Source organism: Pieris brassicae, chromosome 9 (assembly GCF_905147105.1).
Source record: "Pieris brassicae chromosome 9, ilPieBrab1.1, whole genome shotgun sequence".
NCBI classification, from domain to species: Eukaryota; Metazoa; Arthropoda; class Insecta; order Lepidoptera; family Pieridae; genus Pieris; species Pieris brassicae.
In genome coordinates this window covers 5,066,568-5,084,886 of record NC_059673.1, presented here as the reverse complement: position 1 = coordinate 5,084,886, position 18,319 = coordinate 5,066,568, and the positions used below count along the sequence as shown (strand labels likewise).

The 18,319-nt window shown below is 32.2% G+C and overlaps 1 protein-coding gene across 1 annotated transcript in view; it reads left to right on the top strand.

Annotated features, from left to right (window-relative positions):
- Positions 1 to 18,319, top strand: part of LOC123714681 (Down syndrome cell adhesion molecule-like protein Dscam2) — a 120,295-nt gene that overhangs the window by 51,243 nt on the left and 50,733 nt on the right. The window contains 3 exon segments of the mRNA XM_045669047.1: positions 8,689 to 8,847; positions 10,427 to 10,576; positions 11,504 to 11,624. Coding sequence (XP_045525003.1) covers positions 8,689 to 8,847; positions 10,427 to 10,576; positions 11,504 to 11,624 — 430 coding nt within the window.

Below are 18,319 nucleotides of genomic sequence, written 5' to 3'. Positions count from 1 at the left end.
AAAGTAGCAAAATACAGGCTATTGGTGGATGTATTCGTTTAGTAGTTATATTAGAACTTTAAGTTTCAATCCTATCGCATAACGTCTTGTGCAGTAAACGCAGATTTTTAATTTACTTATATTAACATTATAATATACAGTGTGTAAATAATGTGAATATTTACATACTGTAGATCCAAATATATGGAGTGATCAAATACGTACACATCACACATCACACTCAAAGAAGTTTCACTTGTGATATGTGTACGCACGCACTTTTTTATCTTATGCGATTATGTGAGCCTTCCGTTATAGTACAAATAAGAACTACGCATTTCCTGAAAAATATCTCCTAGTTGAATTTATGGATGTGTTCATGTGGTTTGGGTTAGGTGTATTCAGTGGAAATTCTGCTGATTGGTTGTTTTTTGTTTCCTGAAAGAACATGAATCCTTTGTGGTCGTCACTTAAAATTGACAATCTAAATCATTTACGCATACGTAATACTATGTTTTATCACGAATTAAGTTCGGTGGCAGTTGTTGTATGGAGATGGTAACAACTGACTGTAACGGTTTAAAATATTTGCTTATAATTAACTTAAAATTACTAGTACGGTAGTGGGGTTGCCACGCTACCAGAAACTAACGTTGCTTATCTAAGGGTTCGCAAATCTAAATGACACTTATGGACATTATCGGAAACGAGAATGTTAAAAAATAATTTATGAGTAAAAACTGAAGGGCTCAATATTGGCTTCAAGTGTGCAATGATTGTTTACGCTTCTAATTATTAACTAAAATATTTATATGTAACATAACTAAAGTTAGGTTACATAGCTCAAGTTTGTTTTTTTTTTGTTTTAATCCAAAACGAAGTATATTAAGTTTACTACAAATTAATAAAAAATAAATTAAATTAATAGATATGTTATATATCTTGATGAGCAACATTCCAGCTGTACATGCCTAAAAAGCATATCATCATTACTCGAATGTCTCGTTATGTAAATAATGTAGATAATTCGTAGTAAATAAATTGTAATTAAAAATGATTGCATTGAATGATATTTTCTGTACATCAAATATTATAAAATCTATTAAGGAATTGGCTTCTAGTTATGAATTGATAGGATGAACTATTAACTCAAAGGCCATTTTGCCTCGCATGTTGACGGACATTTCTCATTTTTATTTCTATAGACGTGAACGGTAAATAGATTGTAATAATTCTCCCAATAATAAGCCCATAGCAGTGATCTAATTAATAAAGATATTCGTATGCTAAATATGATAATTATCGTAAAATTATATCAACAATTAGGCAGTGTCAGAATCGACCTATCTGCATTAAATAACGGCCAACGTACATATCGATATAATTTTATTCACACTTAAAATAAAAACATAGTTTAATTATATCATATGGAATCTAATAATTACGATTATACGAAATTTATGTTAAGTGTTGTCATATGTTCTGTGTCTTCTACGTAAAACATTACATGCTCCGATCCTTAAACAGAAAATTTTATGTAAAGATTTTTGCATCATAAAATAATACGCCTTTTAGTGTGATAGGTATTTTCAAAACTGTGTGTATATTTTTCGCGCCCACCTTTGCTGATGCTTGTAAATTAAATAATTAATTTTCAATATTATCGGCATAAACTTATAACAATTAGCCACGATGATATTTATTTGATTTACTCTCAAAATTATTTTCGTTAAAAAAACATTTCGTATATTCAATTATTACACGATATTAAAACTTGGAAAGGCATTACTCTATCTATAGGGAGCACCCACAAGTGCCTTTGTCCGGGTCAGATAAATCATCCGGCGTGACGTTAAGCAGCCCGGATGTGATTCCGGGTAATTTATTATCTCCCGGATAAGTGTAATTGAATACGACGGAGACCTTGGGATATGAATTAGCTTTTTCTGCAAAAGGTACAAAGATGAGAGATATATTTAGTTTTGTTTCTTTAAAGGATTTTGCTAAAATGTACGAACTAACCCAGTAAGACTTTTCTCTTTACTCAATAACACACCAAGTGGACGGATACAACAACACTCTTGTTTTTAATATTCGATTCGATTCCAAAGTACGTCACTTTGAAATCGAGAAACATATATTATACTAGCTGACCCGCCAAACGTTGTTTTGCCATGTATATTATTTCCAGGAAACATTGTTTTAGTTCAATAAAAATAACTATCTACTATAATATAAAATAGCAGTTGATCGTAGAAAGGTAACAATTAAGGGTTGTATTTATGTTGTATCACAAAGAAAATGTCTAAAAAATTAAAAAAAAAACAAATTTGCGGTGTACACCCTTAATCACTATAAGGTTTGAGTTTGAAATATAGATAGTAGCCGATTCTCAGACTTACTGCATATGCATAAAATTTTCATAAGAATCGGTCGAGCCATTTCGGAGGAGTATGGGAACTAACCTTGTGACACGAGAATTTTATTTAAATAGATACTATAGCTTAATATACATAACATAACTTCCCTACAACTGTGCCGCTACTTGACGGGAGTTTTCTCGGGTTCACCGTGCCAATTTATGTAGCAATAACATTATATGTAAGTCATTCAACTTCTTAATGAATGAATGGTTTTATTATTATGCGCCGACTCATAAGTGATATATATATATATATATATATATATATATATATATATATATATATATATGTATATATATATATATATATATATATATATACATATATATATATATATATATATATATATATATACTCATAAGTGATATATATATATATATATATATATATATATTATAAATTGTCTCTGCACATCATTTAACATTACGTTCTAGCCATCTTGTCACTAATAAGTAATTTAAAAGAACCTAATTTACTAAAAAGGATGTTAAGTATAAAAAAATGTGTTATTTGTGGACAGTTTCCTATGCTAAATAAATATATATACAGTCTCTTTTAAGAATAAGACACTCTGTTCTTGTGTATTTTTTTTCACTTACCACGATCAGTGAAGTGTAGGTAACGTAAATATATTTAGGCATTGATACTATGGAAAAGAACTATGGACACACGCACAACTATTACGCTCTTATAAGTATAACATATTGTTCCAATTTCCAATTAAGATATGTGTCAAAACTAATATGAATAGCGTTAAATTTAGTTTTATTCAAACCAATACTTATTTGCGGTATATATATATGCGGTATATCTATATGCGGTATTTTTGATTCTAAATAGTTTATTTAGTTGTTAACTAACTGCTGATGTTAAAATATATTTTAAACACCACTGTTAGATAGAATAGAAAAACTTTGTTAATACATTGAATCTTATATTCTTGCCTATGGTAAGTAAACCTACTAGAACTATTTTAAAGTAGTTTTCCGCCTCTGTCGTTCCCATCAAATGAAATATTTATGCTGTAAAAACAGTTACGTCTTATTCATTTTAAATTATCATTGCAGCGACACACAAATTTTGACAGAAAGAAACTGGACACTTTAGATAATTATTAGCTTAATTACTTTTTATACAATACATATATAAAATACAAAAACATCCTTATGAAATCTTCATTAACAATAGTACCCATGAAATATTATTAAAAGCACTTTGCTTTATTATTGTACTTAATAATATTTTTATTGTTATACATAAAAATAAACTTTATTTTGTTTACAGGATTTTGTGATATTTGTTGGGAGAGTGAACTATATTAACTACTGTTATCACTTGATATGTTTATTTTCAGCACATGAGATATGAGAGATATAACAATAGATGTGTTACCATTTTATTATTTAAAAACCAACACATGTTTGTGTTGCCATTAAAAAAGTCTTAATTGAATTTTGTAAACATTTAAACCTGATGTAAAGTGAGATAAGTTAACTCCAAGTTACTTCATTAATCGAGATAAGCGATTACATGTAGATCGAAATCGGTGAAGCAAAATTCATTCATAAAACATTTCATTGTATGAAGAATTCAAAAATACCAATTTCCGAACAAATTTTTACCATACACGTTTTTCCTCACAACTTGTAATCCTTTGCGAGTCAGTTACGTGTTAACCTTTGACCTCGTAAGGGTCACGCTAAGCTGGTCCCTCACACTATGTTTTTCTGAGATTAAATCGATGTTCCATTAATTTCTTTTCCTTTGGGACTTCTCATATTTTCTTATCACGATATATTTTTATTAAAATTATACTTTTGAATTTCATTTATACGTATATGTAAGTACTTTCTACTTTTTAACTAATGAACTACTAGAAAAATACGAGGAGAGTAAGTAAAGCAAGCGCAAATTGATGCCAACTTCGTAGAACATCTAATGCTGTCGTCACAGTAGTAGCATTTTTAATAATAACATCCAAATGTTGTTTGTCAACTTCATCTGATGAAACGCACGAAATCTTATTTGCCTAAATATATAGTAAATTTTGCAATAAAGAAGGCTTATTTAATAACTAAAGATATTATAACCTTGATTTTATGACTGAATTGTAATTTGGACATATAATTTACTAGCTTGTACTGACTTAACTGATTTTTAACTGAAGTTCTGATACACTATCTGCTAAATGATGACCGTAAAATTTTTATTTTAAGATATTTTTAATGGGATTTTCCCCTAGAAATAATACGAGATAAAACCGGTCACAGTAATGGTGGAACATTTGAACTTTCTCTTGCTCCCAATTAAACTGTTCTGGATGAAAAAACGTGGACTGCTCACTTCGCTGAGTAACATGAGCTGTTAAATATTTTTCTGTATATACCCTACAGGTTTTATTTCATGTAAGTTAATCAAATCAAATAATTTGAGGTTATTATAAATTTATACTTTTTTATATATTTTGCAATATAATATTTCGTATAATTTTCTTGAAGTGTGATACGAAATAATTTGATAATCTGATATTTATAAATTTTGATGCGTCAATATTTTCATTGCAATTTGTTTCTTCCTTTTCTTTTATTATTCTTCTTTGATGTTGTATACAATATTGTTTATATTTATACTTTATATTTTGTGCGTGACCGATATGTACGCTCTCTATATCTATAAAGTATTTTAAGCTATAGTATTCGTTAAGTATTTTTAAACAAATTTTTACACTTATACGATACACCTCTAATACTTTAAAATATTATCAAGAGACTTTAAAGTTGTTGGAAGTGCCGGAGTACGTTTTATATTAACAAACGTATACGGAAAAGTTGTGAAAATTCATAAAGCCTAAATGAGGTAGATTTAATTGAATCGTTAGGCTTGAAATTTAAACAGAACCCGAGGTAAGGTCACTTCGGCAATTCAAAACTTTACTTTGAATTAATTTTGAACGTGAAAATTTACGTCATTAAATAACGTGCGGTTGCGGTTCGCGCAGCATATTTAAATTGTAAAATTATCATTCAAATCAATTGATCATAAATCTGGCCATTTTGCAGCCATCATAAGATATACATCATACATTTTGTGTAATACAGAATACGCATTTTGAAGCTAAAGGCTGGACAACTTCTATACAATACACAAAAGTATTTTTAAATCAATGTACTTTGGTATTCGTAATCACGCGAAATTTAAGATTGTATGTTTTATCATTCTTAACGAGCTCGCATTGAATTCCGACTCTTAAGAAACTTGGCCGCTATCCGAACTGCGTATACTTTATCAGGACTTGATTATATTGATACTTCAAAGGGATATTTAACGAGATGCTCGTTCGCCAAGAAATAACTTTAATTGAGATATTACAGTCGTGTAACTAAATTATTTCATATTTCAGCATTAAATTGAATTAATATATAAATTATGTTTGTGTTCATTATTTTAATAATTTATATTTATATTCCAGTAAAATCGTTCAAAGCTAAGAATCAATTTTAGAACTATAATCCGCATAATGCTGTTTTGTATTGGAATGCAGTGGTCTGTTAGCAAGTAATGTTGCAGAATTAAAGAGCGCTCTAGGAGAAATTATAAGATCAGAAAACGACCAGAGACTAGGAGAAGATGGACCTCCTGTGTATATAGTACCGGTGGTTTTGAGCTTAATAGCTGAGCCGTTGATGTCCCGGTAGGTTACAAGAGTGACTGGAGCGTCTCTAACGCGACCTTGCCGGATTTGAAGTGGTTTTAATGGGTATTGCTCACTCAATATCTGAAACGGAGGTCGGTATAGTTCCTCGTGAAAGTGCTACTTCTTGAACTTGAAATAATACCGCTATACTTATTCCGTATTAAACTCACCTCATATTTCCAACGCAATTTAGTTTGTTTTTTTTAATCGAAAGGATTTTCTTTATGCAATATTTAATTTTAATTTTCTAACTAAAACTTGAACCACAACTCGAGATCCTCAGCTGATTAAAAAACTGTAGTAAGTTTTATAAAGCTTTGAACTAGCACTTTCAATTAAAAAAACTCTTGTTTGTATCAAAAGCGGTTTCGTGTTGCAAGGGTGAATGAAACGTCTCTCAAAATATTGTCTGAAATAAATTTGTGTAATTGTAGGTTGCCATGTGAGGAAAAGATCATATTAGTATTCTTTGTTTAATAAATTGTTAATCGATAATTATTGTATTTAAAATAAATACATTTTTTATTTAAAATTTTCATAAACACAGAAATGTCACTTTGTCACAATAACGTTAAGCATTTCAGTGCAAGTTTAGTTGACAAACTATTTGTAATGTCCAAGTATGTCTTTTATAGACTAAATGTTTCCACATCATGTAAAAGAATCCATAAATTTTCATGTAAGTCTCCAGAACAATGCACTCAGAACTGTAAAGTTTATTAGGTTTTAAACTTAGTTACTTTGTAACGTCATAAGTTAACTATTATCATTATTCTAAGCATATATATAATGTAAAAAATAAATCAGTTTTATTAGACTGTTTTGAATGGAAGATTGCACTTTACATGATTCATTTTATATCAGTAATGAATAGGTTTTGTTAAGTATTGGATAAAATACCTAGAGATAAAAAGTGTCAAGTAAAAACTAACCCATTCTAATTACACCGTTTTACTTTAACTGTCCTTTTTCATCAAATACTGAATGCAGTTGGCCAGAAAGAGACGAATGAATCCTTTTCTTCTTCTTTTATCTTATTCTAGTAGTGGTTTTAGAAGGGGCAGATGCGCTTCACGAGGTTTGGCTATCCTATTAGAGGTCATCGTGCTGCACTCATTATGTGAAGGCCGACTTGATCTGGTCAGTACCCTTTGCCCATACGTCGTTTGACCTTGGGGTTGATGGTTCACCATGCATCCGCCATTGCTTGAAATCTGACCCCAAGATAAATATAAGATTGGACCACGTTGCATTTCGCGATTTGAGTCACTTGAGGCGAATTATTCTGGCACGCTCAAAAATCAATACTTTGGTTTTGCTGAGATTTATATTAAGTCCAAACTCATGGCTCACTTCTGAACTGGATGCAAACAGAATGGTGTCATCCGCGTAACGCAGGTTCAGATTCCGGTATCCACCAATTGTTATACCGACTGTCTAGTTTTCCAAAGACATGCGCATTATTATCTATGTGTATACGTTGAATAAGAGCGGTGATATTATGTACCCCTGGCGTACTTCGGCACTAGGATGGACATCACTTGATAGGATCTGTGCACAATGAAGCTGTTCCTTCTTCATAAAGCTGTCTTAAAAGGTGCACAAGATGTTTTGGTGTGTCCATATCTAGCAGAGTCTGCCACTACTTTAAATGCTTACACGAATGCTTTGGAAAAATCAACAAAGCAAATGAACATGGGCTTATTAAATTCTCTTGACTTCTTCATGATCTGCCTTTCTTGTGCAGGAGTGTGATTATGGTGTGTGTCCATTCCGAAGGCCAAATTCCTGTCTGCCACACCTTATTGCAGATGAGATGAAACATCTGGTCGCCACGTTCTCCTAAGGCTTTAATTGTCTCTACAGGAATTGCATCTCTACTACGTGTAAAAAAAACTTTCATAGATAAACGTATATAACCATACCATAAAAAAGAGTGTGTTTTAGATAATTTGTTGAGGTTCTATGGAATACAGCACATATACTTAATCATGTGTTATTTCTTAGGAATATTGTGAAGATTTAGACCTAAGGTTTGGAATATTAAGTGAAGTAAGGTCGCATCTAAGAGGTTTACGGTTTTGGTGAACATGTAATATTTATGGAATATCATACGATAGAGCTTCGAGTGAGGGTCTTTTATTATGAATGTCGGAAAATAGTAAGATGGTCTTAAGACTCGAGCTTGTCTTTTGTAATGTTTACCAGTCTCTTTTGGGTGTCGGCCCACATATGATCATCAGGAGGCTTGAGCTTAAAGCTTTAATATGAATATTTTAAACTAAATATAAAGGTAATAAAAGCGTTTAAAATATAAACTCTGTGTATTTTTACAGTCTAACAAAAATACCATTTTTATCAGTCATAAGTTTACAACCAGGTAAAGTTTTCGTCTACAGCTTTGCTTAGAATTAAATTTCGGTATAATACTTTACAGAAATATAAGAAAAATACCTCTAAGAAAAGAATCCATTCTGTTCATTACCTATTGTAACAACAAGCGTATGATAATGTTATTGTACTGTGTATTTTACCACAGTGCAAAACATAGTGCCCGTATAACAATACTCCAATAATGTATTTTGTGTACAGTGGTATGGCAAGAGTGGCAAGCCCATGTGACATCCACTCCAGCTGAGGTGGGTGGACCAGCACTACTGACTTGCGCCGCCCCCGTTTCTTTAAGAGACCATGCCACCGTCGCCGCTTGGTACAGGGACGAAAGCGTAGTATCCGCTGGAGATAAACTTAGTAAGTACATTATAAAACAGGTAACATTATACACTTTTAATTTATTTCTTCGTGTGTTATTTACGTTGCAATATAACAAAAAAAATGTTTATTTTAATTAATAAAACATCAATGAAATTGTAGTTGTGGAAACAAAACCTGGCTCATTTATTTAATGAGAGTGGATAAATAATTAAGAAATATATATAATTTTGAATTTATAACGTTGATAATATATTTGTCCACAAATTTTAGTTTTATTTTATTCAGTACTTGGAATCTTTGATATGCAAAGAATTTATTTAAATTAAATATTTACATTGATTTTGTTCGACGGTTGGTTCGCATAAATAAATAAACAGTACATTGAACAGACCAAGAAATATTTCTTGAGAAAGACGAATTCTTCAACTTTATCTTGTGTTTGCTTTTTTTCGTCATCGAAGCATTAAACTTAATAACGATTATTAAAACGATACTGAATCGAATTTGTTCCATTAATAACCGAACAAATTTAAATTTCTAGTAGAACAAACAAAAAGTACCACAATAAACTTCGAAATAAACTCGGTTGTTTTTATATTTTTGTGAAAGTTTTTTATTAATTCGAGCAATTTGTTTGCGCCGCAGATTGATTGTGTACGCTTATTAAATTTGTTCCGTGAATTAAAATAATTTCCCTCGAGATGAACGACTGAACGGAATCAATGTTTTTGCAATTAAATGTATATAAATGAATGGTTTAATCTGTTGCTAAGCGCACAACTAGCAAATTAAATTCCAATTTCATGGATCGAATGTTTTTTGTCTCGAATATCGTATATCTTATTTCTTAAGATTTTCGAATTAAAAAGTTAGTATTTAGAATAACGAAAGAAATCCGTATGAATCGGCCTCGGCAGTGCTGCCAGAACCTGATATTTTCGCATTGTACAGGTAGTGCTCCAATATCAAACCTGTGAGATATTATGAAAATCGTTGTCGTAAGCGTTAACAACAACGAAAATTCTCTTTTTCTCATGTATGATATTTTCAGTACCCCAAATATATTCCTATGTTCATTTCTACTTTAATGGACTTCGTAGCGATTCGTAGCTACTGACTGCTAGGACAGGATATTATCTATTTCCGATTTTGAGTCTTGCAAAATTCTTAGATTTTATACAGCCTCATATTCGATTTGTTTCTAAGTTCGTTTTATTTAAAGGAAAGTATGAGCAGTCTTTTAAATCATCCGGTTTTAGAAATGCCGGCCTCCTTTTTGTTTCTTCACCTAAGGCACTCCTTGATTGCGCATGTAGATGGTAAAATGTGTTGTTACACAACCAGAATTTTAAGGCAAGACAGCACATTCGAGAGTTGCTACTAGGTCAACTTTGAATCATTTTTTTATTAGTTTGTGCTGTTTAAATAAAAATCATTACTCTGACCAAAGATAAATATTTTATTTTCTTATTTATAAAGAAATATTACAGACACGTGACTAGTACAACAGATAATAATAATAACTATAGGTCTCCTAAAAAAAGTTAAAGAGAAATGAATATACATACTCAATATAATATAAAGTAAAGATATTATTATTATCGATTTCTTTCAGCCGGCCCTACACTTGTTGTGGACGAAGGATGGAAGCTAGTTGTACGTTCAGTACGTACAGATGATTCAAGGGCGCATTACTCTTGTTCTGTCCTTGATTCACTCACTGGAGAGCGTCGTAGAAGTACACCAGTTAGCATAGATGCAACTCGTGAGTAGATAATTATTTAAAAATTTATAAAAGAAATGACATAGTTGCTACACATACTAGGGTGTTGTGGGAGATGCTCTTCCTTGGCACATATTTCACTGTACTAAACTAACTAATGTTCTGTACAAAGAAAGTTTAAAATTAAAATGTATTTATGTTTGTATTGTTTGTGAAATTCTAAAGTGATCTGCAGGCATATTTTTCCTCACTGTCAAATAATAAATTTGATCATGGTTTTGACGTTTATTTATATTCATGAATACAAATTATATGATTGAATACTTAGATGTATTTAAATAACGACGCTTTATATTAAATTACAAGAAGAATCCTTGTAAACTGGAGCTTTACTTATAGGAACATAACTTTCGCAATACTAAGAAAGTTGAAAAATAAACAAAACGAGTTTGCAGGCTGAGTTGGCAATGCACTACTACAATACACAATGTTTACAAAGATTTAACTCCCAAATTAACTCCTGAATTTGGCCCAGAGCTGAATCTGTAGCTTCCAATAGCGATACCAGTTCCAACGTCATTGTAGGCAACTTCGATGTAGTTCTCTTCGTAGTGCTGATGTCGCGACAGTAGAAACAAAAGTTCGTTGAGATGGGCATTCGCTTTCGACTTTGCAGGACCCAGGAATGTTTCTGTCTATTTACCTATAGTATGTATAATACAAGCTAATGCCATTAATATAATTATTAATAGGTCGTTTATCTGATTACCGTTTAATTATTTTTTTAGATATTCAAGAATTCATGGTAGTGAATGAAGTGCGAAACTAATAATTTGTATTTATATTTAATTAAAATATAATTGTCATTATGATTGACAACCATAAAGATAATAAATATATGAAAGCTAAGAAAGAAAGCAGAACGCAAACAAAATTATAATAATCAAAACACGCATTTTATTATTACAGCACTGAGTGTGCCCTCAGCGCCTCGAGCAATAGTTCACGGAATATGGGAAGCAAGCGCGCGACGCGGCGCGGATGTGTTGCTGCCTTGTCTTGTACACGCCAACCCTCCTGCTACCATCACGTGAGTACCAAATATCTCATAAACACGATGTAGGTTAAGTAGATTTTTGCACTATATATTGTGTCATACATAAGGTGGCCTCCCGAATATCTCGATATATAACAATAGTATTCATATTATTTATAGTAGTTATGATACAACCTATAATTAACGTATAATATAAGCTAAATTATATTGAAAATAAAATATTAAAATTTTTTGCTTCGTTTAACTTTTATTTTAATTATTTTCTGTAAACTTATCTTTAAATAAAATTTGCTATTAATATCACTGACAGTAATTCTCTCCGGTTGCTATAACATTATTATATAAATTTCACATCGCAGAACATTATAAACATCCAACTAACAATCTAACTTGCTTAATGTGTTTTCTGTCAAAAGCATAAACTCAAGACTAAATTTAAGTTTTTCTTAAAATAGTGTTTTGAACAAAGCATTAAGTTTAATTTGTTCTAAAACTCGTGAAAGTTTGCTTACTATGATTAGATAAAAGATTAATTTACGTTGAGGCATTTACGCCTTTGAGCGTCCTGTTCCAGGTGCTGCGCTTTGTAAACAAGATATCCGATATCGAGTTTCGAGCTGAGGGCATAAAGTTTCCGCACAATTTTTCTATTTTGAGCTCGGTGAAATTTAATAAAATATGATCTCAATGGACATTTTCATAAGGACGTCTTCGCTTTATGGGAATAATAGCAAAATCAACATCGGTAGTGTAGCTTAATACAATTTTTATTTAAATCGGGTTAACAGTCTTTCCATTTCAAACAATGTTTATTATTATATATTATAGAACGTTACTGAATATTTTTTTTATTATAAGTAATAATAATAGCATATTGGCGTTACATACTAAGTCTTGTTCTCAGATTTTCAATTTTTTCTCCTTCATAGGCACTTCTTATATATCAACCTTTTTTTGCTTTTTTATGTTACAGGAGGCAAACGGGCTGGAAGCTCATCTGATGTTAAGTGATATCGCCGCCCATGGACACATTGCCAAAAGGCTTGCAAGTGCGTTACCAGCTTTTTTAAGAATTTGTACGTTCTTTTCTTGAAGGACCCTAAATGGAATTGGTTCAGGAATACCCAATCTAGCGATACGTTTTTAGGACTACGTCATTCCGATTTCCTTACGAATTATACCATATTTGTTGCTTGGACACAAATAAAGAAAGTACCATTGGGATTCTGACTTCAAATTTGTACCCATGAGCACTAACCACTATACTGTTCACTACTCTATGCAATTAAATGAGAATGTTAATACTGACTTGGAAATACATTTGACTTTTGACGTTTGCTCAAGAAAGGTTTCTTTTAATGCCTGGATTTTTTTTCTGAAAATCGTGTTCAGTAAAGACTTTAACATAAACAAAGGGCTTCTAAGCTTAAGCCACACGACACCACAACTCGCGACTCCACTCGCTAGGTCAAGTACCCTTTAAGTACTGAGAGTCAAAGGAACTTGGTGATTTCATACATTTTTGTTTCTACTATTTCTAGACCTATTTATTCTAACATTGTATTGTAGGGTAGTTTAATTGCTTTGACATGAACATGACTAGCCTAACGTAAAAAAAATATGCGCTAACTTTTGAAAAGTTACCATAATATGAAATACTCCCTGTTTGTAATAAAGGTCGTGCGATTGACCATTGGCTGTACACTGTGTTGGATATTTAATATTTTTATATACGCACACTACTTATTGATACGTCTAAAGTTAAATTCTGTGAAAGCCCAAAGAGTGACGCACATCATTGATAGAAGGCTTATCTTCTTGCTCAAATCTTTAAGAAAAATATAGTAAGGTTAAGGTAACTTCATACATAATATATTTCCTCTGTACTATCTTGAAGCAAAAAATATAAACAAAAGTGTTATTACTAGAATATCAAAATCTGATGTAAGTCGATACTGTTTGTGTAACTTAGATTAATGGATAAGGCTCTACTTACAAAGCTTGTGCTATTTCCAGATTCCAAGGTATCGTCTTTTATAAGACGTACCGGAGAAATAAGTCCCTATACTATCTTATTATTGTGTATTTTATCCAATATTGTATTTAATATTAATATATATATAAAATACTAGCTGCCCCCGCGAACTTCGTTTCTCCTTAATGTGGTTTTAGTTATCCTTTATACCGTGACACGAAATAATAATTTCACTGTATTATCGTCACTATACTTTGAATTTGATTTATTTACACTTCGGTTTAAGTAACACGTGGTTGGCTATGCTAACACCAAAAATTAAAAAAGTAGAAATAATGAATTTCACGGTATTTCGTTTACTACAAAATAAATTTAATTTATACTTTAGCCCCAATAAGACGTGGTAATCATGATATTGAATTGTAGCTTATATGACACGTTTGTCGGTTTACCATAGCAGTGCCATCTATTGATTACTTACTCAATCCAGTCGAAAAGTATCGACATCTGTTAGAATCTTTTGGAGTTAACAGATAATTGTGACTGTCAATTAATTATAGACTAATAATTGCGAAAAAAATTGCGACTATATTTAAAGATCTAAGCTATCCTATCTCTTAAGTTGGATCAGACTGGTCACGGTGTGCCAATTTAATTTAAAATCGGTTAAGTAGTTTAAGAGTCCATTGCGGACAAACATCGTGACAGGAGATTTATATATATTAAGAAGATATATTTTATTGGATCAAATAGGACTTCTGTTGTTATAAGTAGCTTCTTCTAATATTAGGTACCGTAGAAAGGAAGAAATAGTTCGTTGGCGATAGTGAATTCTCAAATAAGTTTTGTATAACTGACCAGTCACTTGTTGTTATTTTTAATCTAATATATTTTAAAATCCGAGAATCATATCTTTATAAACTCTTTTGCAAAAAAACGGGCACTCAAGGAAATTTACGTCCATTTCAGTGAATATATAATGTACTATACTGTATACTTGTTTTACTTTTTTTGAGATGTCATAAAAATACGAGTTGAGCATGACGTATAGACCGGAGCGGTAACGAATGTTCGGTTCTGTACATCGAGAGCAAACAACGTATATGGCCAGAGAGCGTTGAAGTATTTGCTACCGCGGCTAATAAATGGACTACCCAGTCAGTTACCAACATAAAAAGTAAGTTGAAAAAACTACTTTTATGTACAATTTTCGCGTTCCTAAACTGGACAGCTACATTTATAGAAACCATAGCTGTTTTCATCTGTAACACATGATGATTTATTATATTATTCTGTAAAATAATTAAGTAAAAGTAAAAGTTCTTTATCACTCATTTGAGAAATTCTTTCTCACTCCCAAGGTTAAGGCATCAATATGAATAAATTTCTCTCAGCCTATAAATACGGCACCGCATCAAATACATTCCAACAATTTAAGAATAATTTCCCACTTTTACAAAATTACCCAGTTTGCCAGTATTGAACAACTGGGTTAACAACTCACGTAACTGAGCTAATGTTGGACGTAATTACATATTAAAGTTTTAGTATTACGTTTATGGACACACGAGTATCTTCATAAGGGCGGATTTAAGAGCTCTGTAAATGAATCATCTAAACGGAATAAATAACAAAGGTGTAAAAGGGTCGTCTTTGTAGCTAAGAGGTTAACCAACGTGTAAATCTCGCTATTTGATTACCGGCAAAACAATAGTTGTTACAATAACTTTTTTTACTTGGGGGAATGCATTCCCTACCGCGGCGCGACTGCTAAATAGGCGTTGTGTATACCCACTAAAGCACCAAGGCGCCACCAACAATTTCCTTAGGCGGGATGCGGTAACAGCTGAGCCTTATCCGCTCCTGCCATGCTATGCGGCGGTTGCGTCCACAGCAAGTATCCTTCACAGACCACACCATTCGCTTTTAGTAATAGCTAGGGGAGGAAAGATCGAGCCCCGTACTTGCAAGGTATGAGTACTATCCCTTCTTTTGAACGCATGGATCTCTGTATTCCCGCTTGGGCACTTTGTAGGTGGCGAGGATTTCGTGAGCGCATCGCTTATTTACGCGCCTGCGGTTAGAAATGCGTCTGCCCCGATCCCTTTATGTTCTGGAGCTTTAATGGCCTTATATCGTATATAAGTACCATTTTTGTTACCATGGTTACGATGTTATGGTCTTTTTATGTAAACATAAAGGTTAATGCCATGGTAACGAATACTGTAAAAAAATTGTTATAATAAAGTCGTCGTCGTATAGTCGAGTGTCTGCCTATGTTATTGGTTATTGTTTGGTGGATTCATTTTCCGCACTTAGACTCATGATTGGTCCGTTGTGCGTAAAGCCCTGGCCGCGTAATTTAGCCAGCCTAGCTCCTTTCAGAAGGACAGAAGTCCCTTGGGCACTTCACAGGCTTCACGGAGCGACCAATGTCTGCCTATGGTATTTAAAGTTCTACAGCTTGCCGAGTACATCTGCAACATTCTATTACATTTAGTAATAATTACACTAAAAAAAAATTGCTTAAAATTCAGATTCGAGACTAAGTATGTGTCTCGTATTTGAATAACGCATTGAAAATTTCTTTATACACGCTTATTTTCGTACTGAATTCTTGATTACTCAAATTTAAAGCCAATACAAGACCCTACCTTGCGATTGAATGTATATATTTAAATGTTCACTAAATTTAAAGTGACTGTTTGATCTTTACAATCGACTATGGCAAAAATTTACCTCAAAGGTGCCATGGCATGGCTCACGTAATTCCAACAATGTCGTAACGAAATAATAAAACGAAACGTGTAATTATGGCGTCACCTATTGAAAAACGTGTTTTTTTAATCAATATCGTAAAATGGGAAAGTACTTGTGAAAAGAGAAGAGAAGAGACATTTTTTGAATAAATATGTGTAAATAGCATTGTACCATTAAGGATTTTTGGGAATAAATATTGAAAATTCCTGACTTCTTCCTGCCAATCTCGCTAATCAGCCTCTGTCAGTCTAAGAGATATTGGCGGAATGTCTGAGATCTGACAGTTGACAGATGACAGATGACAGCAGACGTATGTAGTAATTTGGTGTACCCATAGACAGATTATCTTAATCACGTGACGCTATAGAAACCGCCGAGATGGGAAACAATCTTATCTAAGATATTTCATCTTTGCCTTTCGACTGTTCTATCAATTTATAGAGGAATTTTATTTTTTGTTTAAGTACAATCTCCGGCTAATATGTGATAATAACCGGTAATAATAACATCCCAAGGTCTTTAAAAATCCAGCATATTCGGAAAAAAATGATTCCTGGGGGCCATTCCAGAATGCAATAACGCGACTAATATAAGCTGATCTCAATTAGTGGGCCGCGGGGGATCGCTACCGAACTTTGTAGCGAGTGAGGTAAAGCAGCTTATTGGATTACCAACCCTAGCTGAGATTAACTATATTTTACCGTATATTTTGTGTTGCATAATATTAGATACGGAACGCAATTAGTTTCACTTGCCGTACTTACGTGAGAACCATTAATTTTAAATAATTTTGGAGATGTATGGAAAAATGTTGGATTCGGTGAAACCTAATATAGTCACTGAAGATTTATTTATATAAAAATAATCTTATAGCTACACATATACATATTATAAAACAAATCACTTAGACAATATACAAAGCCAGCCGTTTTGGCCAGCTTACATTTTTAAACAAAATACAGGAATAGAAAACATAAATGAATTAAGTACATAGATAACACAAAATATAAAAACAAGAAAGAAAAATGAATAAAGAAAAGAATAAGGCTTATTAATTAAATTTAAGATCTGAAAAAGTTTATAGCTTTATACTTAGAAAATGATAAAAACAATGCTATTTATATGACAAGGCTCGATTTGGCAATTCTTACATAACCAAACAGACATCGTATAAGTAATGTACCCACTGTTTCACTTAAGCAACACAAAACTAATCCAAGCGAAAAATCAAATCCTTTGAAGTGAATTTTGTTTTTCGCTCAAAGAGATATACTTTAACAATGACAAAACCAGCTGGACAAAGCAAGCAGAGGACAAAATCGAATATTTTGATGAATTTCTCGTGTTTCAAAGCGAGACAAATAGTAAACTGTGAGATACATAAATTATTGCGATACGAATATTGAGTGGGTTTCTTGTTGATATTTAATTTTCTTTTATCAGAGAAATATCTGTCTAACAGTCTCACGTTATTTATCAATAATATGTTTTTTATCAGCCGTTCCTACCCGAGACAATTATTTTCTTGGGTAGCGCACCCTTATTAATTATAGCCTATACTAATTTGTTTAAATATAATTTAATTAAAAAAATATTATTATATATTATAAGATATAAAAACATTGTATTTAAACACAAAATTTGCCCAAAACATTTATACGAAAATGGTGGTTATGCATAGAACTAAAATTATTCATACAAATACGCTTTCAGTTTTCGCTTCCTAGGTGTAATACTTTTACATTTTTTCTATGCGAAAGTGTTTCTGGTCGTCGGTTAAAGTATGGGGAATCCATCTGGTAAAAAGCTCCCTGACGCCTAAATGTTCGTGTAATATTTTTTGAACTTGATTCATACCAATGCCTAGGCTTCGGGCAAGCCTAGGCCAATGCCTATGTTGGTATCAAACCAATGTTGGTATCTGCTGAAAGGTTACTCTCCTATTTTCCTCTATCATGCGTCGCACAGCATTGATGTTATATTCAGTAGTCGC